The following is a 27,752-nucleotide window of genomic DNA, read 5'->3' as shown; positions in this document are numbered from 1 at the left end:
TGGACCATAAAGAAGAGCTGTCTTGCTGTTAAATTGTGTCAATGTAAAAATTCTGATATTTTGAGAAAAAGCAATAGCATCTATCATTTTGAGACATCTGACATGGCATTTAGACATTAGCAGTAGGTTCTTCTAGAAATAATTTATTCTTCTCATGTAAAATTCCATGTAAAGGAGACCACTGAAGAATCAATGCAGAGTAATAGGAAATGCAATGTTAATACTTTTGTAGGGATGATTAGCTTCTTAAGATATACAGAGTTTTGGAGGTGAAGAGAGCAAATGCTGTTAATAAAGAAGGTTGTTGGAGAGTTCAAGAAACCCTCTGAATCAATAAAAATGCTTCTCCATTACTGATTCTGAAGCATACTTAAGATAAGACAGTCTAGATTAACCTGGGTGTTGGGTTTTTTTCAGGTTTGACCTTACAAGGGATTTAATGACCTTTATATAAACTCAGGCTAACTGAGAGTCCCAGCAAGTCACAGTGTCCTGTAAACTTCATTTTTGGATGAAGTGGAAACGTCCTTCTGCAATCCTGACCTCAGTTTCAATACCTCACTATAGCAGTTGAAAAGTTTGCACAGCCTGGATCAGAGATAACCAAAGCAAGCATCACTGAGGCTGTTAGTCACACCTGCTCAGTGTCATTTACATGCTTCATCAAGCATGGAACCACGTCAAGCCAACAGCTGTGTAAAATTGCTTTAAAAATCTACCACATCATTTGAGAACCAAGGGATGGATATTCCCTTGCTTGCTGAATGGACCTTGTTTTGTGAATGAGAAAGATTTTAACAGGGGTGATGGGTTTGATTTTTGGGGGGTTTTTTGGGGTGGTTTTTTGTTTTTTGGTTTGTTTTTTTTTTTTGGTATGACTGTTCTGAATATATGAGCTACTAAAGGAATGCTCGATAACTGAAAACAACTGACTGATAACACTAGAAACTTGTTTGGGGTAACCAATGGGCACGATCAATATGAACAAATAGCATTGGGTCTGTGGCACGTAGAATATTTGGACCCAAGTGTGCTGTAGTCTACTTAGTGTTTACAATTCAAGTGAAGTAATAAGAATTTCCTGCTGTTTCAGAAGGCAGCTCTAGTCACGGAAAATACTAAGTCAAAACCAGTGCCAGCTGCTAGAATTCAGAACAGCACTCTTTATATCTTTGAGTTACACATCTGTCTCTTTCCTATGCATGCAGCAGAAGTGTGCACTGCCCTTTATTCAGGCTTAACTGGGGATATCAGTCGAACCATAAAGTTTTCACCTGACGAGCAGCTAAATATAGAGACTGCACAGGAGTACTTACATACATAAACATATATCTTTTCCTTAGGAGAACAAGAAAGTAAATTATATTACTGATATAAATACAGGGGTTTTTTTTTAATTAAAGTTTGAAGATTTTTCCAAACAAGCAATTGTTTTAATCCTATATTTTGTATAACTTTTACCTTAGAATGGTTTTGTGTGAGCTCACATGACACTATAATGCTCACATTGAAAATCCTGCGGTAGAATACTTAGCTGTTTAAAGAAAAAAAATCTTTTTTTTTTTTAACCATGCAGAAATTTTATTGGTCTTGAGTTTGTTGTGGTTTTTTTATTCAAAGAGTTGATATGACACTTGTATGCAATAGTATTTCCATATGTATCATATCTATAGTAGCTCATTTTGTAACTGTATGAGTATGTAGATAACAATAGGAGTAATATCCCCACTAACTTTTGGTGTTAGTGCTGAACAGATGTTTTAGGAAATAGCTTATTTTTAAAAAAGGTAAGCTTCAGGACTACCGTCTTTCAGTATGGGTTGAATTAAGAAAACAGTTTCTGTGCTTACCTCTTTCCTCTTTTGAAACAAGATGGAAAAAAGCAATAAAAATCAAAGTAAGCCTTTCAAAATGAAGTATTTCAGAATTTATACAAGCTTTTTGAAATTAAGATCACTAAATTTTTAATTCATACACAAAATTAAAAAATCAGTTATTCACTTGTTTGGGATTTCTCACAAGTACGAAATTATTCACATGCGGATCTTCAGGAGCGTGGTTTAACTATGATTGTTTGAGCTTGCAGCTTTTCTTATGTTTAGAAATATCTAAATATCTCAATGATGAAACATCTATGAGTAAATCTCCTGTGAAAGTCTAAACCACTAGGCTTTAGAAAGTATATAGTAGGTGGAGTTGTGCTAAGTTCCTTGTGGAGCTGTGCCAATACATGGGAATCTGAAAAGTCCTCTTTATTCAGATACTGGTCTCCTTAAGAGCAGGCTTTTGGAGTGGCAGATGAAAATGAGCTTTCAAAACTTTCAAACTGTACTTTGAAAACAAAACTTGTTTCAAGCCTAGTGTCTCACAGAGAAAGTCTAGTGAACTTAACTCTGTGTTGTCTGGCATCTCTCTACTTGAGAAACCGTTCTCCCACACAGCAGTAGCATTTTTCACTGCCGTGTTCAACAATTTTCAGATTTTTGTATCTTTTCTTTTTAAGATGTTTTCTTAAGTGTGCAGCTGAGGAGACCAATAACAAAAAGATAAATCCACAGATGATGAAAGGATTTTCTTCCGCTTCGTACTTAACATAATAGTTTGAAAATAAAAGAATTTACAAGTACTTGTTCAAATGCACTATGCAGAGAGTGAATAAAATAAACAGCAAGATGTGTTGTGATAGGAACTCAGATGATCAAAGGGAACTACTGAATAGGCATGGTTATTCTTTCAGATAAAATAAGGAAGTAATTCCTTTGAGAGTTTTTGTGATCATTTCTGTTGGAAAACTTTGTATGCATTACTCAGAAATTCAATGAAGAGAAAAGCAATACAGCCTAGATAATAGTGGCAGCTTTGAGCATGAGGTGCCATGTGGACATAGCTTGAGCTATTTCTCCAAATCATTTGAATGGAAATATTGGATTAGTTAACCTTGTGTCAGGTCTGTTAGTTAAGTAAACCCTCCAACTGTTTCTGACTGAAGGATGCATATTTGTGACTGAAAGATGCTGCTGCTTTTCATTAGAATTTTGTCAAACATATCCTGCTAACATAATGATTTTAAAATAAAATGGTTTATTCGATGGAAAAGGATAACAAGCAGAAAATTCAGAGCCTTTTCTTTTCACAGGGTGTTTCAGCCCGGTAGGAAATCCTCTTAGCCAAACACTGTTGGGTAGACTACAGACGGTAAGGAATTTTATCTTTGCTTTTCTTTTTTTAAATTGATGTTTAAGTATAAAATGTCTTTATTCACAAGTTCTCAATGTAGAGAGTTAGTATGTTGTTTTCTTTATTCACAAAAGAGGTATCTTCAGGCATATAAAGTATAAATTGTTCAATCACTATTTTAATGTTCTCCATCTCAGCAAGCTCTATAAATATTTACAGGACTAACTGTTTTGGAAAATACTAAGTAGCAGCTAATTTAAAGTATTTTTTTTCTGAGAAGGTTAATTTAAGGGTTTGAGTATTTTTGTTACTTTTTCTGTTAAAAATGCAGTAATATAAGTTACAAGCAGGTAAACTGAGTAATTTGTGTCACGAAAGTAGCATATTTACAAATGGTGAAATCATTGAAGAGGCTTTGAATAATTTCAGAAGCTGAAGTATTTGACGTGCTTCTGAATTGATCTTTTTTCCCTTTTTTTGTTTTCTTTCCTTTTTTCAAACCCTGTAGGCTTTACTGCAGCAGCTGTGTTTGCATTTCTGTTTTCTGTTTGTTCATTGCAGGTTTCAAAAAAGTGCAGCCTGGCACAGTTTTGGTTTTATTCCTCTAGGCAGATTATAGATTCCCATGCTCATTAAATATTGAAGGACTGTAATCAAATAATGATTGTAGTCATCTGAAGCCTAAGGAAGTAACTTTACAGTCTCTACAGACAGATTAATTAAGACCAAAGAAGAGTACATTAGTCTTAGAAATTAATACTTTTAGAGTAATTTTAATTTAGCTATTAATACTGTTCTTGTTCTTAGATTTCCTGTAGACTAAATTTGTACAGTTGACTGTCCTGAGCTGGGAGTGTGTTGACAATTAATTGGACCAGAGAACAAGAACAGAAGTACCACAGTGCTAACATTATTCAGTTATTTTATGCTATGTCTCAGCTTACTTAGCATTTCATTTGAAACTTCAGTTACTGGAGTAAAGAGACTGTATGACATTCTTAGGGAAGCAGCGGATTAAGTAAACTTCTAACCCTTGGGTTCATAATGAAAAATGAAAACAAAGGAGCAACTGTAAAAACTCAGATTGATTATGTGAACTGTTTAAATGTTTTAAATCTTATCTCACTTTTAAGGCAGTCATGGATTTTTGAGCACTATAAGTCCATTTCTTATTTTGTCTCCTTTAAAAAAAAAAACCAAACAACCGTAAAACAACAACAACAAAAAACCCACAAGGTAGCAGTCTCAGAACCTAGGCTGAGGCACAGAGTTACTGAACAAACAAGAGAAGCTTTAACACTCTTTCCCTCTGTCTTTACTGGAGTATTTGCACAAGTAACAACTCCGAGTTTCTCTGCCATTCTGGCAGGTATTAGGTACAGGGAGGTGGAGTGAAGAGAAGCAATGACGCTGTGCAGCATCCAAGAAATGGATGTTTGTCCTTCTTCATGTCACTGAGTCTGTCAGTCTAATGGGAAAAGGAGGGAGGATGGCTTTGGCCCTGTATGCACACACATTGGGGTTCACCCCAGTATGTGTAGTGTCTGCCTAAGATTAATCTTAGAAAAGCTTATTTTCCAAGTGCAGTTATTAAGAGTTAATGACTAATTAGAAGTGGAACTTAATCTGTATATTTATTGTGTTACAATGAAGAATGTGTTTACGTATAAAGAAGAAACATACAAAACCACCAGTAGAATTTACTTTTTTCCATATTTTTTCTTTAACTTTGATATTGTAATATTTGAAATACGTCTGTTCACTAGTAGAAATGAAATGTTGACGTTTTTATAGAAAAGGCAATAATAACATAGCTCATGTTCCTGTGCAGTGCTGCTTCTCCTAAGGGAATGAATGCCATCTAATGCCCAAATCCTGTTGGCTGCTATGTATTTGCATGAATAAAAGCAAAACCTCCATTGCCATAGTTACTGAAACTGCCCAATTAAAAAGAAGCCATAAACATTTTAATTAGTGCTATTATCAAGAATCGGTGACACTTGAGACAGCACCTTATTTATTAGTTCCATCTTACCTGCAATTCTCTCTTTTGCATTACTGTTTTAAAACATTATTTGATTTTGTGTTAGAAACGTCAAGGCTATCTAAGTGGGTTAGTCATGGATAACAGCATGATATTGCATGGTCTAGAACTCTGCATCAACTGCTTTGTCTTCTTCTGAGGATGTTTCTTACGCTGAAAGCTCCTAACAGCTTTCTTAAACCAAAATCATTGTGACACGGTGGGCTTTTTCAGCAAGCATTTTGTTCCTGTTTCTCACAGTTGGTCTGCCTCCCAAAAAGACCAACTCCTTGAAACACAACTATAGCCCCAAGTCCATTCCGATGCAAGAAAAGGATTAACTAGTTTCCATTTTGCATTAAGAAAAGGAGATGTTAATATTGTATTAAGAATGGTGTATTTATGCACTTCAGTATGTCTGACACTTTTTTGACATCCTGAAAAATGTGGCTTAATCTTCTGACACAACATTAAAAAAACGATGTTTCTAAACTGAAAGGCCAGTAGTTTTTGCTGGATATTACTTACAGTGTAGCTGGTAGTTGGCATTATTTGAGAAATGGCATGGCACGCCAGAGCCAGCTCTGCTTCCTTGCCGTAGCTGTTTGTGGTAGGCAGCCCTGGCAATTCCCCTGCCCTGCTGGGGGTACAGTGTGCGCGCAGCACATGACTGACTCGGAGTATCTCTTTAAGAGGAAACTCTTTGGATTATTGTTGCCTTAAAAGTTTAATGTGGTGTCTGAGAACATTGAACATAGTCTGAGGATGACTCATGGACTTTAGCTTGTTATTTCCAAACAGCTCACTCTCTTCAAGCTCTTCTTATGTTGAGTATTTGAGAGCATGTAAATACTTTATTAAAAAGAGAGAGAGACAGATTGAGACACAATAATGGGGCAATATGAGAATCTGAACTAGATACCTAAATAATACTGCTAATAATTCTGGTGAATCACTTTTGAGCAACAGGAGGCACTCCCATCCCACAGGCTAAGCACATTGCCTGCACCGTTCTTTTAACCTTGAGAATGGAAAATAAGACTTAGCTGAAGCCTGTAAGGCAGTGCTAGCTACCAGTAGACCACTGAACAAGCCACATACTCTGAACTGCAGCTCCACCAGTCTTTGTTCAAAATTTGTTTATCAAATCAGGCAGTTAGATTCCCTCCTCCTCCCCCATATGTGTGTATTTAATTATTCAGAACTCTTTAGGTGGTAGGCTTAGATGTTTTGGTAGATGATAAGAACTGAGTGGAACTGCTTACTTTTATGCTGTGCTCATCTTGTGTACTGTGTGTGTCTCTTAACTCCTGTGGCAATACCGAAACGATCTGGAGACTGGATGGAACCTTTCTCTTCAGGATCGTCAGTGATTTCTTTCCCATATGGGAAAGCCTAGCTAAGTTAGGAAAACAACACTGAGGGCAAGAATCTGTCTTCTAGAGAATGCCATTTATTCTGCTGAGGATTGCAGTAATGGATCGCTCTGATTTAAAAAAAAAAAAGCGGAAAATAAAAGGAGCAATAAATTTTACATATATGTTTTTAAAAAAGCAAGAGATGAGAAAGAAGGTCATCCAAAAGACAATTAAAAGAGGGATTGTAAAATACGAAAAAGGTGAAGTATGTTGGATATAAATTCTCAAATTTAAATGTTTTTTACAATGTCGTACAATCTCTTATGGATGGCAATATTGTTTACTTCACAAAGCTCACATTTTGTTCTTCTCTTCTAAAATATTTTAATTGCTGTATAATATTTATATTCTGTACTATAGTTTGTATCCTTTGACACACGTAAAATTTAGGGGAAACTGGTTTCCCCTTTGTGAAAATAGGCCATTGAAAAAATTAAGTAACACTAGCAAAGGACTTGCATCTCTTTTGTTCTAATTTGTTGTTCCTCTGCCAATTTTCAGAATTTTTCTGTTTTAAATCTTCTGTCAATTGAAGAATTCTGTTGTTTGACAGAAATAAAATTTTGTAGGTACAGGCATACCCAAATTATTGCATTATATACCTGCTATTCCTTTGACTTCATTGGACATCTGAAGAGTAAGTGTTAAAGGTAGAGCAATCAGAATTAAATGGAAAATATTGGTTATTAAGACCAACCTGAAATTCTGCATTATATGAAAGTGACATCTTTTGCATACTGATTCAGAGGTAAAGTTCACTGCAACAACAACTTAAACGTCTACTGTAGTGTTTGCAATAGTCATCAATCCTCTGTCTTCCCTCATGTTGTCTTCAGTGTAGTGTAGATTCTTGAAAAACTTAATATCTTTTTCCAGATATCTTCATAGCCATTATTACTCAGTGTTGCTTAACATCACTTCTGCTTCTTCTTTTTTAGAAAATATTTTTTTTTACAGATAATTCTTACTGGTTTATATGAAAATACTCAAAATTATAGTTTATCAAAATACTTCATGTTAAAGTTTTAAAATAATATCTTCTAGAATGATGACTGCCTGACTTCACAGGGGGTGACAGGAGGAAGCAGTTGTCCACTCGGGCAAGAGAGAGTAAGTATTATGTAATCTTTTGCAGTCTCTTATATACCTGTTACATTGCATCTGTGCTTTTGAAAACATTCATTTTTTTAGCATGATCCCAAGAATTTTTTTTACTACTCTAGATTTTATAATTCTTACAAACATGTTCAAAACCAACATAACTATGTTACTGCTATTTTTATATTACTCTTGAAAAAACATTTGGTAAAATTTTGATTAATATAACTTCTTAATTTTTTTGCTTTAATTTGGACCCAGAAAAATATTAACACATGTCTGAATGTCACTCCAGAAGAAATTCTATTGCTTTGGGCATATTTGTGAATGCTTCACATTCTTCTGTCCTAGGTGCATTTCCTGTATCCCCTTATGGTCATTTTCTGATCATATATCTCCAGAGAATACAATGGCAATTTCCACATTTCATTTAAATTATTAGGCTTCTTAAATCAGTTGTATTACAGGAGATATTGGTATTTTAATGTTTTATTTCTAGGAGACCAACACTATGACTTGCTTGCTTGGTTTGAACTGTTTGTTGGCAATGTTTCCATGTCAATGTATTATTGTAGTTTTTTTCCAAAAACCAAAACATTTACACTAGAACTATCTTACAAAAGACGCTGCAAAAAGAAGTGTGTTTGTCGCTCTGCCTTTCATTGTTTTCCATCCTGCCGAGTAATTAGTGTTACATTCCTTTCTTTTTTCTTTCTTTTTTTTACTTTTCTTTTTTTTTTTTTCTTACCTTAAGTGACCTCATGATTTTCATAGTACCATTGCTAAAGAAACCGTTACCACTTCACTGAAGTGGGCACTGTTAGAGCACCCCTTACTGGACATGATCATGCGAGCTTCCAGCTCTGTACTGTTTCTCTATGGTGCTCATTAGTGTGTCTTAGTTTGGTTCTATTCTATAGTTCCTGTTGCTATATTGTCAACATCACCTCTGATTACTGTATTAGATTTCCTAATGCTGGGAGGAGAGTTATGACAAAGGATATTTCATTGTTTAGCTTCTTTATGTAAGTTCAGTATTACTGAATGCATACTTAAATAATATTTCCTGTCTACTGAGAACTATCCTGATACTAATTCTTTGATGCTGACCAGCTCGCAAATTACCATGTAGAATTTACAATGGTAGAATCGTTTTCATCTTTTCCCGTTCATAACTGATTTAATCTGTTTAATTGGTGACATGGAATTATGAAACTACAAGTGACGGCTATATTTTTACACACCTAACTCGCAGGTGAACTTACTCAAAATAGAAATACAAATATAAAAAGCACTGTGCAATTCAGTAGTCTTAGGATTTCAATGCATGCATGAGTAATAAAAAAAGGAAGTTTTTTCTCCAAATTTCTATCTTCATAATAATTTTGCTGTCTCCTTCAATCTCGTAAAACCTTCTATCACTCCTAATGATCCCTGTTTCTGGCATCTTTACTTAAAATTTCATAGAGGAATCTGAGGTGAAGATTATATGTAGGGAAGCAGTGTTCTTTGTGTAAAATAGGTCATAATTTTGCTCTTCACTGATGATGAGGGAAGTGAGCAATTCCCTTGTTCTTTCAGTTCACTTGTTTTCTTTTCAGTCTTTTCTGCTCTGAATTCATCAGGACAGATTTCTGTTCATAGGGCACAGGAAATGAATAAGAAATTATACTTGATATTTTCAAATTCGGGGTAGAAAGCAGGCTTCTTGTAATGTATTATATGTCGTATGCATGGTGCTGATCACTATTAGTACTTTTTTTCCACAAAAGTATAGATGTACTGTATTTCACTGGCAAATGGCTTTATTATATGAAATGGAATATAAATGTATTTTTGACAGTTATTTATAAAATTGTATATGCAAATTTATTTCTAAACAAAAAAAAAAAAGGAAAAGTGGAGTGATCAAAGCAAAACTTTGCAATGGCTTTTTTGTACTAAATTTTTCCTTCCGTAAAACTGTCATACTGTTGAAGTATTTATTTGAATACATATGCTGCAGGAGCACGCACAGAGTGGGATCTGAAGGTGGTGTAACAATTCTGAGAAAGTGAATGTATGAAGTGGTTTTTTTTTTTTCCTTTTGCTTCACAAGTAAATTGCTTATAAAACTAACAGCTGCTGTTTTGAAGCTAATCTTAGTGAATTGAATGTTCTTAACCATTTCTACAATCCCACAGTCCTTTATCTTGCCTCTCCTGCTGCTTTCCCACCACCCGTGATCCCATTAGCAAAACTTGAGACAGCCTCAGCTTTTACCAAAGTGCAGCTTTGGTTTCAGCTGCTTTTCTGCAAGAGGAAGTGAATGTTGCGCTTTTTTCTCTGTGGCATGGTTGTGATAAAGCTGTGGTGCTCTTATCTCTCTTTTAGGTAGTGGCTCTTTATGACTACACAGCGCATCGATCAGATGAGCTAACCATCCATCGCAGTGACATTATCCAAGTGTTATACAAAGATAATGATAACTGGTGGTTTGGCAGCCTAACAAATGGACAGCAAGGCTATTTTCCAGCTAATTATGTGGCTGGTGAAAGTAAGTTTACTGCTGTCTTCCTGGTATACCGGTGTGGGTTTAACTGATGATCCAAGGTTTTACCATGCTGTACTGCTTATTGTTTTGAAGATATGAATTTATGTAGCACACTGATGGCATGATGACTTACCGTGATGCAAAAATTGTATAAAGTTAGCTAACCACTTAGCAAGTTGGCATACCTGACATAGGAAGTTATTGGCATTTAGTTAAACTTTCCAGCTTAACTATCAGTTAACTGGATAATCTTCTTATGTATAGCCACCTGGTTCATTCCGTACCTTGGCAACGTTTTAGTACACATCAAAGCATTTCACAGACATCTTGGGTTTTTCATAGGCAATATCTGTTAGATCTAACCAGTTACTTTTGTAAAAATTCTGTACTTTTCTCTTGCTCTAATGGAGAGCACTCAGTTCCCAAATAAGTAGATTTCAGTGTGAGGTTTTAAAAGAACGTAATGGTTAAATTTCATATCTGACCATTGAATTTGCTACCAGTTCCTCATCATTAAAACAGTTTTGATTAAACTAATGCAGGCAAACCTAAATGAATCTGAACAAATAGTATAGGAAGCATACTGAGTCAACTGATGTAAAGATGCTTAGTGTCCTGAGAGTTGTTAGTACTCAATTTATGGACATAGTGTGTTGTTGCATGCCACAAGAGATTCATTTCCCTGCCTAAACTATCAAACTATCAGTTATACTGGTGTTTAGAAATCTTTTAACCCAACATTTCTCAAGATGTGTTCCCCCATTTTCTAGTTCCTCCCTCTGTCTTTCAAGTAAAGTCTAGTATTTATACCTCTTCCCTAAAAAAAACTTGGACATAACAGTGTGCTAACTTGATGATGGTTAAAGTTAGCTTAACTATTACCCTTCCTCTTTGTCCTCCCCTTGCACATCCTGTGCATTTTCTTCTCCCTTTCTTCCTTTCAAAATAAGCTGGAGAGCAGTCTGTAAGAAGGGTCTTCAGTGATGGCCTGTTGTTCTTAAAAAAAAAAAAAAAAAATTTTTTTGGAGGCAGTTGTGCAACTGTGCAAAAAACTTCTGGTATGTAAGTTTGTTATTTCAATTGGTGACTATCTTACGTTTGTTAAGCATCAGCTGCATTGCTGTCAGTATGGAGTTTGTTCTTAGTCATGTAAATGTTTGATTGTTTTTATTTTATATAATTGCCTATACATTTAAATCTAGGCTTACTAATATAAATAAAAGTTAACGGGCAAACTTCGATAAATTCTCACACAAAGTTTGTCTTCAAACATTTTTCACATGTTTCAGTTCACATCCCGTTATTGGGTAGATTGTAATGTCATGGTTGTTCACACAAAATAGATACTTCTACAATTTTTAATGGCTCTCACAATGATGAATTATGGATATTGTTTTCAGAAGAATATGAAGAACAATCTTCAGAATTAGTACGAGATTCTGTTCCTCTCCTACCTGAAGGACTCACAGAAGCAGAGGAAGGCTCCCCAACACTACATAAGGTAATAATTTGAGAAGAAAGGATTCTGTAAGTAGTGGTGGAGTATGTCCTTTGTATGCCAGGTGGACTGTATTAATTTTCCATCCTTTTTGGAAAAATTTCCATGTATAGACCTCATTCCAGGCAAGCAGGTAGATTTTCAGGAGATGTCTAACATTTGTCTTGTGTGGAACCAGCTGTTCCTTCATATGGCGATTAAATATTCTGCCTACTCTTGCATATTGTAATGAGCGGCAAATCTCGCACTGACTCCAAGGTTGACAGAAGTACCTCTCACAGCTTCCTGATGTAAATAACAGTTAAAGAAACAACATGGATTTATCAAAACCTGACACACTTTCGGGCACTTGGCTGTCATTCTTGGCACGTGCACTGCCCACAGATTCTTCACATTTTCTGCCATGTAATTTCTTTATCTATCAGATTGCTTAGAAAAAAACTGTGATATTTTTCTCTTGAGCCTTTTTCAGTCCATGTAATAATATTCGAATTAAAGATATACAATGTGATCATAAAGCCTTATTACCAGACCATGAGATATGCTGCCTGTAAACGTGCTTACTTGTCAGTGGATGCTTCTGTTTAAAAGCTGCTGATGGTTCAGTGATGTGAATGACTGCACTCATCCTGTAGATTGCTCAGGAGGGTGGATTATAAAGACTTGATAGTTTGGAGGAGCAAAGGAAAGAAAGGCTTTTGTCTTGACTATATCTAGTATCTCTCCACTCCCACCACATATTTATATTGGGTTGCAGTTGCATATGGGATTATGTTGTTGTTTACATATCACATACTATATTGTATGCAGACACGTTTCTGTGATTTTAGTTAGCAGTCAACAGTGAGTTTTAGTCAAGGAACAAAATAGGGTTTGATTTTTATATTTTTTTTTTTCAGATCTCTAGCGATACTGCTATGTGCAAAGCAGGCCAAATGACTCTAACTTCTCCAGACAAACAGATTAGAAACTTTGCATAGCTTATGTTCCCCTTCTGTGAAGTAAGACTGATGATTGTCTTAAAACATGGAATACTTTGTAAGCAAAAAAAAAAAGTAATAGAAATCAGTTCAATATTAGGAAGAAATTGTTTACAATGAGAGTTGTATAACACTGGAACAGGTTGCCCAGAGAGGTGGTGCATGCCCCATCCCTGCAAACGTTCAAGGCCAGGTTGGATGAGGCTCTGAGCAACCTGATGTAGTTGGGGATGTCCCTGCTTCTTGCAGGGGCGTTGGACTAGATGACCTTTGAAGGTCCCTTCCAACCCTAACTATTCTATGATTCTGTGAATTTAAGATTTTTTAATTCCAAAATGTTTGTATCCTTAAGCGTGCTTTCCACAGCTATTCATTTAGTCAGATGGTACTAACATAACCACTTTAAAAGTGACTTTTATTCAGATTTCTTTCAAATGCAATTGACTTTTCCATGCACTTTTCTAGACTTGAATCTAATATTTTGCATCTGATTTGCAAGACTCTAAATGTATGCTATGTTGCTTAGTTACAAATTTTTTCTTTTTTCTGATGATTTATCAGTCTTTGCATAATGTATGTTGCAATGTTCAAGGCTAAACCACTCAAAGGTACTTCTATTAAGCTTTTTTTTTTCTGTAGCTTTTGTTTTTAATATGTGAATAGAGGTAGCATTCAATAAATTATTGAGTACAGATTACTCACTTGGCAGTCTTGTTGAAGCCAGCTGTCTTGTTGAAGCGGCTGCTATAAATTGAATTACTAAGTGTTTTGTTTCAAACTATATTTGAAAAATGGAATTATCACTACTACACTGAGTAGTAATAATTAATCTGAAGTATATTTTACGTTTTTGAAGCTGAGAAACTCATAGCCAAACCGTTATCCAAGAAAGACAAGGGTGCATTACTTCCAGATACTTCTGTAAAGGCAGACTGGAAGAAATATAGGAAGAATTACCCATTACTGGAAAGCAAAAAGATTTCTTTAATCTATTGTCGTACATTGCTGGAGGCAAGGAAGATATCCCAGTGGTCATGTATTATACCCACCCAGTTTCACTGATACTCAGATTAGAAAAGGCAGATGTGAGATTCTTATTGTCATTAAAGACTAAATAATTTTTATCCACATCTTTTTTTTTCTGCTTTAATCTATTAGGAATCTAGTTGATTTACTGGATCAAAATACTTCTATGTGCACTAACTAATATTACTAACACTTACAACCTGTATTTATTATTCAGCTTTGTGAGAAGTAATGTTTAATTAGTTTTGGTCACTTATATTTTCTCGACTGTCTGTGGTTGATATTTTTTTTAACAACAGGTTTTGTATTACTAGTAGCACTTTTTTAGTAACACTCAGTTTTAGTAATATTTCATTGAAATAGTCTTTACTTTGATTCTGATACAAAATCATAAGGAGTCCAGAGAAAAGTACTGAAACATTTACAAGTCCTGGAAAAATGGTGTAAGAGGATATACTTACAAGATCAAGCTAGCAAAGAATGAGCAGTGAAGAGAGTGTATAAAGTACTACATGATGTAGAGAGGTGAATTGGATGAATCCTGTTTTCTTTTTTTTTTTTTTCTTTTTCTTTTTTTTTTCTTTCCCCCCCCCTTCTCCTGCTGTTAAACAAGATCAGGGAACATTAAGCTGGAATGGAACATATCTGATATTGGTAGAAGGAAAATTTTGTTTATGCCATGCTTAGTTAACCTGGTGAACCTAGCCACTACAAGACACTATTAAACTTATGCATCCAAGGATTAATTTTTTTTTAATAAGACATTTTAGGCTGAGGTAGTGGCTGAGATTCCAAAAGCAGCTAAATGACTAGGAAACATAAATCTGGCTGATTTTTTAAATTTCAAGTTATATAAGCACCATATAAACCACCAAGAAGACAGTGAATTGAATCAAATGATTCATCGAATATCTATGTAAGACTTGTGATGCCTTGAAGTGTAATGGTTTTACAAAAGCTGCAGAGTGCTGCATAGAAGAAACAAATTGTCACTCAGCTGTTTGTGATAATGAAGGAAAGTTCTGCAGCACTTTGACTTTAGGCAATACCAGATACTTCTGAGACAAAACTGCTAAGACGACCACTGAGGGGGCTCATCGGTTATGGCAGTTCCTGTGTTGCAGCAGTGACATAGCAACTTTTCTTCCTATTCCTTTCAGTTTTTTTCAGTATAAGAGCTGATGAAAGGAAATGCCAATTTCTTTTACATGGGAAATATGAAAAATCATTATTTTGTAATAATCTATGATTTTTATTTTGCTTTGGCAAAAAATAAAGAGTTTAAAGGAAAAAAAAATAAAAAAATATTTCTCTAATGATTATATTTTTGGTTAAGTTGTTACCACAAGCAGGAAAATATAACTGAATTTTTTCGTTGTATTTGGTTTTTGGCCACAAGCATGTTTCCCAAATACTTAGTTATATCCAGGTCTGCTATACCTATTGTTCTTTCTGGATTTTTTTAGGAATGCTTAAATATTTGGCTCAGTTAAGGCTGCAAAAACACAGTTAATGCGAAAATCATCATAGCAGTTACTCGTGAGATTTTGCTACCCTACAAGACTAAATAGGGCACTTAAAATGTAGAAGAATACTATGACTTTAATTAGTGAGAATACCAGATAGTCGAATTAAAAATAGTTTTCCAACTGCAGATATTACAAATGCATATCTAGCTAATAATCAGAATTGTATTATGAGTGAATAAAATGAAATCATTAACGTTAGAAGAGGTGTAATACTCAAGATCCAATATTAATCTTTGTAAATAATAAAAAAAAAAAGTTGTGGTTCAAAGAACCTGCTTTCAAAATGCTTTCTACCATCAGCTTTGCATTCATAATAATTTTATGCAAACCTTGTTTTCCTGCCATATGAGTTACTTAACTCCTGAGCCACAAAATTAGGTCATAATCATCTTTAATTACAACATACCTCTAAACTGCCAATAGAAATTTCATGGAGAGAAGTTCTCACTGCACTGATGAAGGATCCCAAGAAATAGACACAGACCTGTCATCTGGCTGCTCTAGTAAATGTGCTGTTTTCAGGTTCCTTAAGATGAAGACAGAAAAGACAGGAATTCAGATAGGTTTCTATTAGAAACCAGGATTTGAGTTTTGCAAAATTTTGGCAAATCAGAGACATTTCAAAGTCAACAGACTGTCTTTTGGGGGGGGGGGGCAGAAATGTTCTGCTGTCTATAAAATCTTGTGAATATATTTTATAATTTAAGATGGCCTACCACTCACTGCATAAAATGCATCTAATTGGATTCTGAATGTTAAATACTCAATTCTGCATAATGTGAGAATAGTGGGAAGTAGTAATAGACAAAAACAAAAGAGTAATTTAGAATTTCCATTAAAAGTATGATAAAATATTATTTCTAGTACATTTATCTTTGAAAAATGATGTTAAGGTGTAAAATAATGGTCATAAGCATGAAAAGGAAAGGATTACCTTTAAGAACTGCATTATTATTGGACAATTTGAATAATCTACCCAGAGATCATCAAAACTTGATTCCATGTATATTTAAACAAACTTTGGTATGATCACTGTTGACATAAATAATTCATTTTCTCACTCTTCTTCCCCTGGAGTAAGTTGCTGTCAGACTTTCTGAATACTTAGCCTAGCATGTCTGAAACTAACCTGCCAAGCAATCGATACTTTTCCCCTAGGCTTGAGCTCTTTCGATGTGGGGTTTTTTGTGGCCACAAAACGTGTTTATTAGATCTTAAAATTTCAAAAGCTCAGAACACTTGCTGAAAAATATTTCCAAAAATACTAGCTAGAAATTTTTCTGTTAGTTTCATCAAAAACTTTCGTTTTATAGTTTGTGTTGTTTCTACTTTCTTCTTTAATTATGCCTTTCTTCAGGTCACTGGGGAACACTTCAGTGACTGATTATCTTTTAGGAAGAGGAGGAACTAAGAAGATGTGATAATGCTAATGAGGCAAACATTAAAAAAATAATGCAGTGGAACTCTTGCAGTCACTAGAGCTGAAAACTTTCAACATGTCACAAATTGTGTTCATTTTGAAGGTTCAGAGAGGTTGCAGACCCACAAAAATGTGATATTCAATTGAATTAGAATGTATTATAGTGAAGTTTATAATTCTGGGTTTAATTCGTCCCTAATATGTCTTCCTAAAGGCATTGACATCCGGGCTCAAAGAACCTATGCTTTTCTGGAATCAGTCTTTAAAGCTGCTCTATGGTCTTCCACATAAACCGTTGAATAGGCATTATAAAATAGATATACGTTTGCAAATCCTGTTTTTGAAATAGTAATTACTTTGATTATTCTTGAAGAAATCCTTCTTCTGAAGGAAATGTTACTATGGTACCACCGACAAGGAATGGACTATTTTCCTTAAATGTTACCCAATGTTTACATATTTCAGCTTTTTAGTTCTGTAGTTGCCTATTTTCAGGTATTCTGTTTTCCTTTTAAAATGCAGTTTGTACTGTTCAAGTTGAATTAATCTCTCTTAAGCATGTGTGTTGCTACTTTATTTGTAAGCTGGCAGCTCTTACTTTTTCAACTCCAAAACCACCTCTGTGGTTCTGTCTCAAAAAATGTTTACGCCTGTGTCTATAGTATTATTTGAGTCATTGAAAAAAAAAAAAAGTACCTTAATTTATAAGCAAATTAATACCTATTGGGGGAAAAAAGAAAACATGAAATGACATCCCTAGTTATTTGCTGTAAGTGTCTAGTGTGTTTAAGATAGGAAGAGCCACTGAAGTGGTCAAGCAGAACCAAAAAAACTATTGAGGAATATTTATGTTATTAAGATAGCTTACTCCTAAGAGCTAACTTCTCTCTTCCCCATTGTTTTCTCCTTGGGTCCTCATAGCCTCTTTCTGAACAGGAATGAACTATTTTTATGCAAATTTTAATGCAAAAAACTGTAACCACAGATAAATTCCCAGAGGCCAAGACTGAAAACAGCTGTTCTAAACCATAATGCTTCAGTCTGAACTGTCTTGTCTTCACTCTTCCTCCTCTTTCTTTTATTGTCCCTCAAGTAGTCATCCAGTTGATTTGATTTCTGAGATGCAGTATTTGTCACTGTTGAGCCATGACTGCAGTTTTCACCCAGCAGATTTCCTGCTGGTCTCTCCTAGCCCAGGATTTTGCAGTTTCAAAGACTAGACAAGGCAAAGTCCTTTCTGCCTGTGGCTCTAGCATTCATGCATGGAGAAACTAGTGAGTGTTGACTTAGCCCTAAACACTTCAGTGCTTTCACTGTTTTTTATGGGAAAGATAGAAATTCATGCCAACGTCTCTGCTGTATATGGAGCCTCAGTTCTGCTAGATACTCACAACTAAGTTAATACATTAGACATAAGGGTTACAATATGGTGAATCTGATGTAGATAGGCTTGTTCTTTAAAAATACTAGAGAGGGGAAAAAAAACCAATTATAAGTTAATTTTAATGAGGAATGTCATGGCAAAAGAAATCTATGTAATTCCACTAGCAAAGCTCCCTGCTGGTTGTTCATTTAATGGAGAAATGTGTGGGAGGGTACAGAACAGTAGAAAAGAAAATTATGAGTGTGGTGTGGTGTCACAGCATTTCTCCTAAACTTGACTTATGAGAACAGTATTGACAGGAGGCATCAGCATGGTTCTGGGAAGTTAAGTACGTTGCTATCCATGGGCTAGGTAATAGAAAACAAAAAACAAACTTAATACTGACCTTAATGTCCTAAAGACTAGTCTGAAAAGAGACAGAGACATGTTCATTCTTGCTGTCTGTGATCCAATGAATCTTTAATTAGATCAAGTTCTGTAGAAACAGCTTCTACGAGAGAGTTCCCCTGTGCAGAGTAGGCTATAGAGCAAGCGCATTTACTTTCATGGCTTAAACCACCTGTATAGATTGCTTGCACCACTCCATTCTGTCCAGCTACCTCTGTTAGAGTACCTCTGCAGATCATCACTCTTAGAGACAAGTCTGCACAGCTTAGAGGATGTAGACTTGGGATGAAACTTTGTCTCTGGTTTTTCCTTTAGATGCCCGCTGCTTCAGTTTTTGCTAGGAAGTGCGTTCTGATACATATTATTGTTTCCACAAGTTGCACAGGGAGGGTTTAGTAGCTGACTTACTACTGTGGATTGTACAGCAGGGATCAAGAACTGAAATGCTTTTGTGTATTTAGCCTTTAATTGTTTTGCCTCGGTTGCTGCTTATGTGGCAACACTGAGACAATATTAAGTATCAAAAAATTGAGGGCAAATGAGCTGTAAAGCAAGCAAGTCTTCTAGAAAAGGAAAGTATATATTTTATTACATTTTCTGTTGTTATGATAGTAAACAAAGCAAAAGAAACTTCAGAAAATCTAAGCTTCTACAGCTGATACGAACTTTCAAAAGGTAGGGAATTCAAATATGGCAACAAAATTTAACATCATTTGTGGCACTATATGAAGTTTTAAAAACAGATCATAAGAACCTTCAGTTAAGCAGCTTAATTTGGTGGATACTTTAATCTTCCAACTGTAAAATGAGGATAATTTCCTGTTTGGTACCTGTAAGTATAAAAAAAAAAAAAAATTAGTCTATTTTTTCTAAGGGAAGTGAGTCTTCTGTAGTGGCACTACAAAATTCTAGCAGACTGTGCTTTGGAAAGGTCTGATGAATCTGGTTTGATTGTAGTATTAGTAAAATGTAGAGGTTCTGCTGTATGTACTCAAAAAGAAGAGTAAAGAACTTGGTTCAAGATCATTCACATAGGATTTTCAGAAAAAGATCATGTTTTGACTGCAAGCGAAGTGAATTCATGATTGTGTTTAGGAACCGCACGATTATGAATGCTGAAGGAAGTATTAATTACTTAGGGTAATTTACAGCACTCCCTTGTTATTTTCATATCAGTGGCATTATATTTCCTTCTTTTGTGTTTACTTTTACCGTTGACTTAGTCTCAAGTTTATTACTGTATTAACAAGGATTTAGTGTGTGAAGTAGATTTTTCTGCCTAGCCCCGCCAGTGCTACATTATTATATTCTAATAGGCTGACTTTTGTCTAAACTAATCCAGCAATCCAATTTCAGTAGACTAATTCTAATGACTAATGTTTGAACATGGTTCTTGTGGGCAGTGTGCTTCTCTGAATTCAGTACGTCAATAGGAGCTTGTTTCTGTTTGATCCTGTTTCTTCTAAGTCAGCATAAAAATAATATTAAACTAATAAAATAATACTAGGGAGCAGGACCAAGACAAAAAAAAGTTGAAATTTCGTTCAACTACTGACATTGACTAGATGGTTTTTAATTAATTCCATTTAGAGTTTATGAAAGTAATTAAACTGTTCAAGGCTTACAACTGAGGTTTGGGAGATACATGTTCTGGTTCCAGTACAGTCTTCATTTGTGTGTGCCAAGACAGTTTTTCATCTGTGCCTCGCTTAAACACGAGTTAAAATTGAACAGTAGTACTTCACAGAGAAATGTTAAGTTTTATTTTTTAGGGCTTTGAAATCTGTGATGTATAAGTTTAGTATCTGAAAACAAAGTATTTTCATTTCATTTTAAAATACCAAAACCAATGTTTAAGTGATAAAAAGAACTGCTGTGAAGCAATGCTATATTTTCTCTCTGTTTAAGTTAAACATGGAGGGACCATGGTACACCTTGCTTCTAAGGTCACACAAAACAAAATGAACAATTGGCAAACTAGAGGCCAAGAACTGTAATTTTTTCCTTCTCTGTTGCTTTCAGAAAGCTCATGTTAACTTTGTGGTTACTTTTTTAGATGCTATATTGTTGTTAGGCACTCCAGAGCTGCTGAGTGATACTCCCTAATACCGCTAATTTTTAACTGGGGTTTTAAAGACTGTAATGTCAGTAACTGGCTGTTTCCTGGAGCAATTCAGGCTGATAGCAGAACATTAGACATTTTCTTTACAAGCAGATGAGGACCTCTGTGCTTGGCAGAACTGGATGAGCTGATCTTTTTAACATTAAAACTATTTGAGAAATTCAGAAACAATGTAGTAGGTTTTGCTTTAGGCTGGCTATGAATCTGAAATTCAACTAACAGTCTCTAAAAAACACATAAACGTGGGCCAAATTTTGAGGGTTGAGTTAGTTTCAAGTCCATTCTTTTCCTTTACTCACTGAAAAAAATCTTATTTTTCAGAAAGTACTATATCTAATCTTTCCCTCCCTTCTCTGGCCTAGGGCTCCAGGCTTTTTCTCCAACTTTCCAAGGTCTTCATAGGAACCAGTCCCCACTCTCACCGTGGCTGTGGATATAACTTATTCTTTCCTGCATGTCATGCCAAACAGACAGTTAAGGAACATAGCTGTCCTGTGACCCTGAAGTAGAAGTCACAACAGTTTTTCACTGACAGCATTGTGATACTAGATCTGAACCTAGTGTGCCACACTACTTTCCGCAGCTTTTCTTCTTGGTTGCTCTGGAGGCCTGAAGTTCATGGCTGGATGTGTAGTGTATGCCTGGTTCCAGAAAAGCAAATTTTGAGTGAGACATATCAGTTGGGTTGGCTTCTGCCCTCCATGAAAATGAAACTACATGCGTAGTCACCAAATACTTGTGAACAGCCTGGGTGGAAGAAGGTGGAGAAAATAATCCATCCCTGAAGATGGTAAACTCAGGAAGGGCACTCACATTTCCTTATGGGAATTCTTACAGTAAGTATGAGATATGCTAGAATGATAAGAGGTTTGTTTATAGAGGGAGCAAGTTGCATAGAGGCCCAATAATTGCCTTGGAAATTAGAGAATGTACTGAAATTCTGGTTTGTTTGTTTGACTTTTGGAGTTTTTTAGCCCTGAATTATAAAGTAACCTGGAGTGATTTGAACTGCTTTTGACTGAAACTTGTAGGCTTAAAAAATCAACAGATTTCTTTTGTTAGAACTATGCAATAAATGACTTTTTAGCATTCTGTCTTTACTCAGACAGTAGCAGATATACCTTAATTCTTGACAGACCATGTGTATTTTAAGCTGACTTCAGGGAGATTCATAACCTCCTCTTTCTACACATGCCTGAAAACTGTCTTTTATTTGCAAGTAGCTTTTTTTTTTTTTTGATAAAAAGTAGGGTACTGTTTCCTTGTTTGTAACCACATAGAAGTTAACATTTTATGGCTGATAGACATTCTTTCTCAAACAAGGTATATTCTCTCCTTATTCAGGAAGCTGGTGGGTTTTCTATGTACATGTGCTGGCCCCATTGTCTGTCGTCTTTTTACCTTCCTGCCTTTTTTTTTTTTTTTTCTTTTACAGATATCACCAGTCATCAGTAAGTCAGGGGACCTAAAATTGAGCTCTGGATGTGACACAGATAGAGACTTACCTGCAACACAGTAAGCAAGAAATACTTAAAACAATTTGCAGTGTTATTTCTACAACTGCTGTTAGAAAACAGTGAGAAATGCTGGAAGGGTTATTTTGTTTTAACAAGCAAAACAAGAAGTTAGCTTTAGGATAATCATTCAAAAAGTGCTTCACACCTGAAACATGAAGGAAATAACAGTTTGTATATATGTACATACATGCATACACACTCTCTCCCCCAAAAGAGCAAGGACCCCATAGTGTATATGGGATTGCCCTGCGGCAACCCTTAGCTATGTATTCAGCTTTATTGCTACAAACCACAAACTATTTTTGCACCTTCTCAAAATTAATTAATGTGAATTGCAAAAGGTTGTGACATACTGAGAAGATGCAAGGTAGCATCTTCGATTGTGACACTTGCATTTTTCAAAAATTGTATATATTTGTTGTGTGAAAGCTGTAAGCAGATAAGACCTCAACATTTTTAATAAGAGCTTCTGCAATATCTTTAGCTATTGCAACCATTTTTACTTCAAAAAACAAATCTGAAAATACTTCCTATGTTTGCCATTATGGGTATCTGTCATCTAAAGAAAGTTATTTCACAGATCATTTTCCAGACTGATCCCCTCCCCATTTAAATAATCTGTGCATTTACAGTGTAGATGCAGATACCTGTCTAATTTTAACTTATCTTTAAATCTCAATTTGCTATCTCCAACTGTATGTAGATTTGAAAATAAATTGTGAGTGGAAAGTTTAACCCTCACGTATGATGAGGAATGGGCTGTGTAACTACACATTGACAGAGTTCAGAGTTGAATGTTGTACATAAGTATTCTAATAGGATGTACATTAAGGAAGGAAATGCCTTAAAAACACAGTAACCATGATGGTTGATGCAGTCTGTTAGAAGCCAGTATGAAAAATTTGGTATGACTCAACTCCATTAGTGGAACTTCAGGAAACAGTTATTTTGAGTGATCTTTCCAGAGTATCCACTGAAGAATGTGGGACCACAGATTTAAAATGTGGAATCACAGATTATTTAATCACATTCAAGAATTTTGAGTCATATCAAATGTGAAATATTCATTTTAATGGAAACAAAGGCTGTCCGAGAAGAGGTCACACTGAAATGTCATGTTGAAGAAACAGAGCCCCAAAACTGCTTCAGTTACATTTCAATAAGGTGCAGAAGACACCTACATGCCTAAGTCACTGGAGTGTGCTCCCTACTCCTCAACTATAGGGAGCAGGAGCATCGTGGAGGTGGAAATACCAGTCTGAAGTTCTGCTTCATGTCATTGCTGTCCCATCTGGACAAAGAGCAATGTTGCAGAGCGTCATTCACAAGTTTTCAGGGTACTGAGCCATTTGTACCTGATCATTAGTGAGTGAGAATGAAAGATGCCATGAGGTAGCATTTGATGCTATACCTTGTCAAGGGAGAACTAATTTGAAAGAGAGGAAGATGGACATGTCAGTCCTACACAGTGCTGTATTCTCCTTCCATGTACAGGACACTCTAGGCTTGTCTTATGTGGAGAGGCCAGTTTTCACTGCATGTTTTAAGATCAGAATGCAAATCTGAGTAATGTCTATTCCTAATGTAAAGTTGAATTTGAAAGTGTGTAGTTTGCAAACTCTTCCATGAATTAGAACATAATGAAATGTGATTCACTTGTCTTTGTAATTATAGCAGCGACTGCTTGTACCAAGTTTTTTTCTCAGAATAGACTCCAAGTTTTTGACTTATTTTGAGAGACAGAAGAGCAAAGGATCTTCTGACATTCTGATGCCACTAGTTTGAAAGACTGTTCCATATTTCTGTTTATAGGCTATATATATAGCGCAGATGAGATAATAATAACAGCTCTGAAATATGGCTGCGTATTTTTCTTGAAAACTCTCACTTCTTTGTACCTGAAACCGTGACCCACAGGGGCTGTGGCAGACTATAGTTTTCTTGTTCACTGCAGTTAATGTGTCTTAAAATATCCTTTAAAAATGATATGCAAGTGTTGGGATCTTAACTGGAAAAATTTACTATTTTAGCATCTAAAAGCAGTATCAACATGACTTGAGATCCCGTCCAGTCTGTACTTAAATAGTTGCTCCACCTAAAACATTGTTATCTTCCTGTTTTCTGTGAAAGTACACTGAATATCCATGTCACTTGCTAGTATATAATAAGAATTATGCAGTAAATAAACTTTGTAAGAATCAAGGGAGATGTGATTGCCAAGTATGCACTTTCACTATGGAGAAGTGAAACTGTTAGCACCTGCACAACTGTACATTTCTTTGAGCCTTCAAGTGAATGTTTGCTGTTTTGCCTATTTTAAGTATTCGTTACGGTCACAATACCTGCTGTAAAAGAAAGTGAATGGCAAGCCCTTACAGCATGTCTCTCAGAATTTCTGAATGGAAAATATGGTTTTGCAATAGGAAAACAAATTTTATCCAAGATGGTAGTAGATTTTTATCTCAACCAAGCAGTTAACCTATCTTCTGCAGATGCTAGAAGAAACAGATAAATGTCTACATAATAGATGCTAAGTGAAATAAGGTTTTTGTCTAAGTATCTCAAAGATTTGATACATCATCACATCTGATGTTCAAGTACTAAAAAGATGAAAACTACCTCTCAAAATTTGAATAGCTTTGTACTGAAAAGCTGCATAGTAGCCTTACTCTTTGAATATTAGTGAATAGATACTGTTTATCAGTACAGATATTATCTCCTTAGATACATTCCCACTGTACACTTTTGTTGAGCTACACTAGGTAGTGCTCTCTGCATAAATTTACAAGTGATTACACATCAGACTCTGCGGAATGCTCGGTTTGGTAGGTTGGTACTTACATTACCGATTAATTATGATTTTGTACCCCAGTTTCCTCATGCAGCACTATTTCTCAAGTTGTTCCAGGAATCCTAATGCAGAGGATCTTGAACTCCAGAACCTTTTCCTTCAGGATGTTCTAGTATTAGAGCTGCAGCAATTAGTGTATTCATGAGTCCACAATTTAGCTTAAAAAAAAAAAATCAAACTACAGGCAGATAGTAATCAGTCCATTGGCAAGGCTGATGTGTAAACGTTTTCATTTATAAAATAGGATTACGTTGGGACAGTATTACCAACAGTAATGCTCTTGCAGCACCCTTTTTGCAGAAACTGCACGCATCTCATTACATTCTTTAGTCTTGATTCATCTAGATGCTTATGTGTTTCAGCCGCATTCAACATAACAGTTCTGGTCACAAACCAACACCTCTTTGTGTTAAGATACAATACAAATTTTGAACGAAGACAGTACCTGCCCTTGAAAGGTTATAGTGGAAGTATTACTACATCTTCGTAGTTAAATAAAGTTGCAACTTCTGCCAAGGGTGGGAATTCATGGTATAAGTGGTGTAATATCTACAAGACCATTCTAATTCCCTTGTTAAAGGCACTAGCTAGGAAAGATAGAGAAGCTTGACTGATGCTTTTGGCATTGTATGAAGTCTGATAAGCATGGATAGACATTAAAATAATTTCTGATTCTATAAATCTGTCATAGTTCAGGTAAATTAAAATGGAAAAAATAATCTTATGCATTTTGCCTGCCTGTCTTATTCTTGTTGAATAAATAAACCAGGAATCTCTCTTTAATTGCAAGTATTTTGGTGTTTGAGCTTAGGAAATTTTTTAAAAAGTCCAATGGCTTTTATGAGAGGAGGAGACTGATAATTTGTATTTTTTAATTACATCTGTTGACTGTTCATCAAGACTAGCTGATTTTTAAGATTATGAGCAGTTCTTTTCAAAGCAATGCTACGATATGTTGAGAAGTAGACTAGTGGAATGGTCTCATATTTTGTCTTCATGTTTTTTCTTTGTTCTGCTGTGGAATGGTAGTTTTTGTAGCTGTTTCAGCATTGTACTCAAGGGGGTCAGGCAGACAATTGCTTTAACGTATCAGCTGTGGATGGAAAAAGCTCTGAATTTGGGCTAACTTTGTGTTTCTTTTACCCTTTTAATATCCACCTTTTTCTAGAGGTGCAAAGAAAAAGAAGAAAAGGATACAGAAGAATGAGGTAGAAGATCAGCACAACTTAATGGGTCTCAATACTCCTGCATCATCAGTTACAGCTAATGGTGTTGAAAATGAACCTACAGCTGGTGGGGTGGAATTGAAGAAGAAGAAAAAGGCAGTGAGAGGCTCAAACTTAAGCACAAATGGAAAGACAAATGTTGCCTTTGAGCCTGAATGCTATGATGTATAGTAATAATTCTAAATACTGGTGTGATACTTGGTGTACATATTGAAGGATGTAACTACGATCTCACTTGTAGGATTAACAAGAAACTAAGTTAAAATACTCAAATAAACTAAATGGCATCAGTTGCGACTTCTCAACAGTGTAAACCTGTTTTGGAAGACTTTGGCCCTAGGTTCCTTGAAATCAGCAGAATTTGAATGTTGGGCTCCTCACTGGACTGGTAAAATCTGTAAACTACTTGCATATTTCATGAGACACCCACTGACAAGTAGAGTGTTAACCAATTTACTGGCTGATTACACCTTAACTTAGGCATTTCTATAGATCGTATATCAGTCTATTTGGAGCAGAGAATCAAATGAAAAAGTGTGATCTAGAGCAAAACAAACCCAACCACTACAGAAGTTATTAAATTAGCATTTTAAAATGTGTTCTAAGTAAAGTAGAGGAGTGTTCAGAATGGTAAAATTACAAAGGAATGCTGACATCACAGTGTACCTGAAAACAAAAGCTTTTTAAAAATATTTTTCCTGACATCCTATATTCACTTGGACTTCATTTTGCAGCTCTGAAGGGAATTGTTGAGTAACTACCTATGCAACTACACTGTCTTCAGTGGGACTACGCATGCTTACCAATGTAAATAAGAGTTGCAAATTCCAGACAGTTATATTTTTCAAATTAGATTTTTCTGCACGTAATAAAGATGCATTGCAGTTTTGTCAGAGTTCCTGGCAGCTTTGGCCACAGCCTTGCCAAATATACTTTCTTTTGTCTGAATGAAATATTGCATATCCAACTGTGCTGTTTGTTTTACTTGTAGTTCTCATTCACCTGTAAGTGTCATTAATCTATTTTTTTACTTGAGTATTATGTTGTGAATTTTTATTAATGACTTCACTAATTATCTACAGTGCTAAGTAATTTATGTTTTATATTAAAGGAAACACTTTCTATCAGTTAGCGTTGGTATTTTTTCTGGCTGATGATGTCCAGTTTATTTTTACCCTGCTAGGAAATTCTTCCTCCTCCCACTCTGAAGCAATAAATAACATAAAATTAGAAAGCCCTTATTTAGTAGACGGGCACTTGATTCCATTAAAAAAAGAAGTGAGAATAACAATGTTGGGCACTGATGTGTGAAATGCACCCAGATGCGGAGGACTAGTTGGTATATATTGTAATATCTTCCCTGCACATGTTTTAAAGCCAGAAAAATCTGCAAACTTGTTTCTTTTGAGTAAAGCATGATGGCAAATACTCTTTTTTTTGGCCCCACTGGTAACTGGTTTTTGCCAACAGTTCTAGCTTTGCTTTGCCTAGAGCATGTGTGTGGAATTCTCCCCTAAATGGGACTGGCGTATGTGTACTGGAAACTTATTAATGTCTTGTTCC

General features: G+C 35.4%; 1 protein-coding gene across 9 annotated transcripts in view; it reads left to right on the top strand.

The window, feature by feature from the left end:
- The window catches only part of AHI1 (Abelson helper integration site 1), a 99,778-nt gene extending 72,462 nt beyond the window's left edge, over positions 1 to 27,316 (top strand). For 7 of the 9 annotated variants that reach the window (XM_086744097.1, XM_086744098.1, XM_086744091.1 and 4 more), the window contains 6 exons: positions 3,137 to 3,195; positions 7,663 to 7,728; positions 10,090 to 10,252; positions 11,650 to 11,750; positions 22,031 to 22,110; positions 26,132 to 27,316. In XM_086744097.1, coding sequence (XP_086600223.1) covers positions 3,137 to 3,195; positions 7,663 to 7,728; positions 10,090 to 10,252; positions 11,650 to 11,750; positions 22,031 to 22,110; positions 26,132 to 26,360 — 698 coding nt within the window. In that variant the 3' untranslated portion in view covers positions 26,361 to 27,316. Of the gene's footprint in view, positions 1 to 3,136; positions 3,196 to 7,662; positions 7,729 to 10,089; positions 10,253 to 11,649; positions 11,751 to 22,030; positions 22,111 to 26,131 lie in introns of those variants that run through there. The other 2 variants (XM_086744096.1, XR_015258080.1) reach the window with 2 other exon arrangements.
- The last annotated feature ends 436 nt before the right edge of the window (positions 27,317 to 27,752 follow it).

The sequence above is a fragment of the Chlamydotis macqueenii genome, chromosome 3 (assembly GCF_036417535.1).
Source record: "Chlamydotis macqueenii isolate bChlMac1 chromosome 3, bChlMac1.mat, whole genome shotgun sequence".
Lineage (NCBI taxonomy): Eukaryota > Metazoa > Chordata > Aves > Otidiformes > Otididae > Chlamydotis > Chlamydotis macqueenii.
This window is presented reverse-complemented; position numbering and strand designations above follow the sequence as displayed.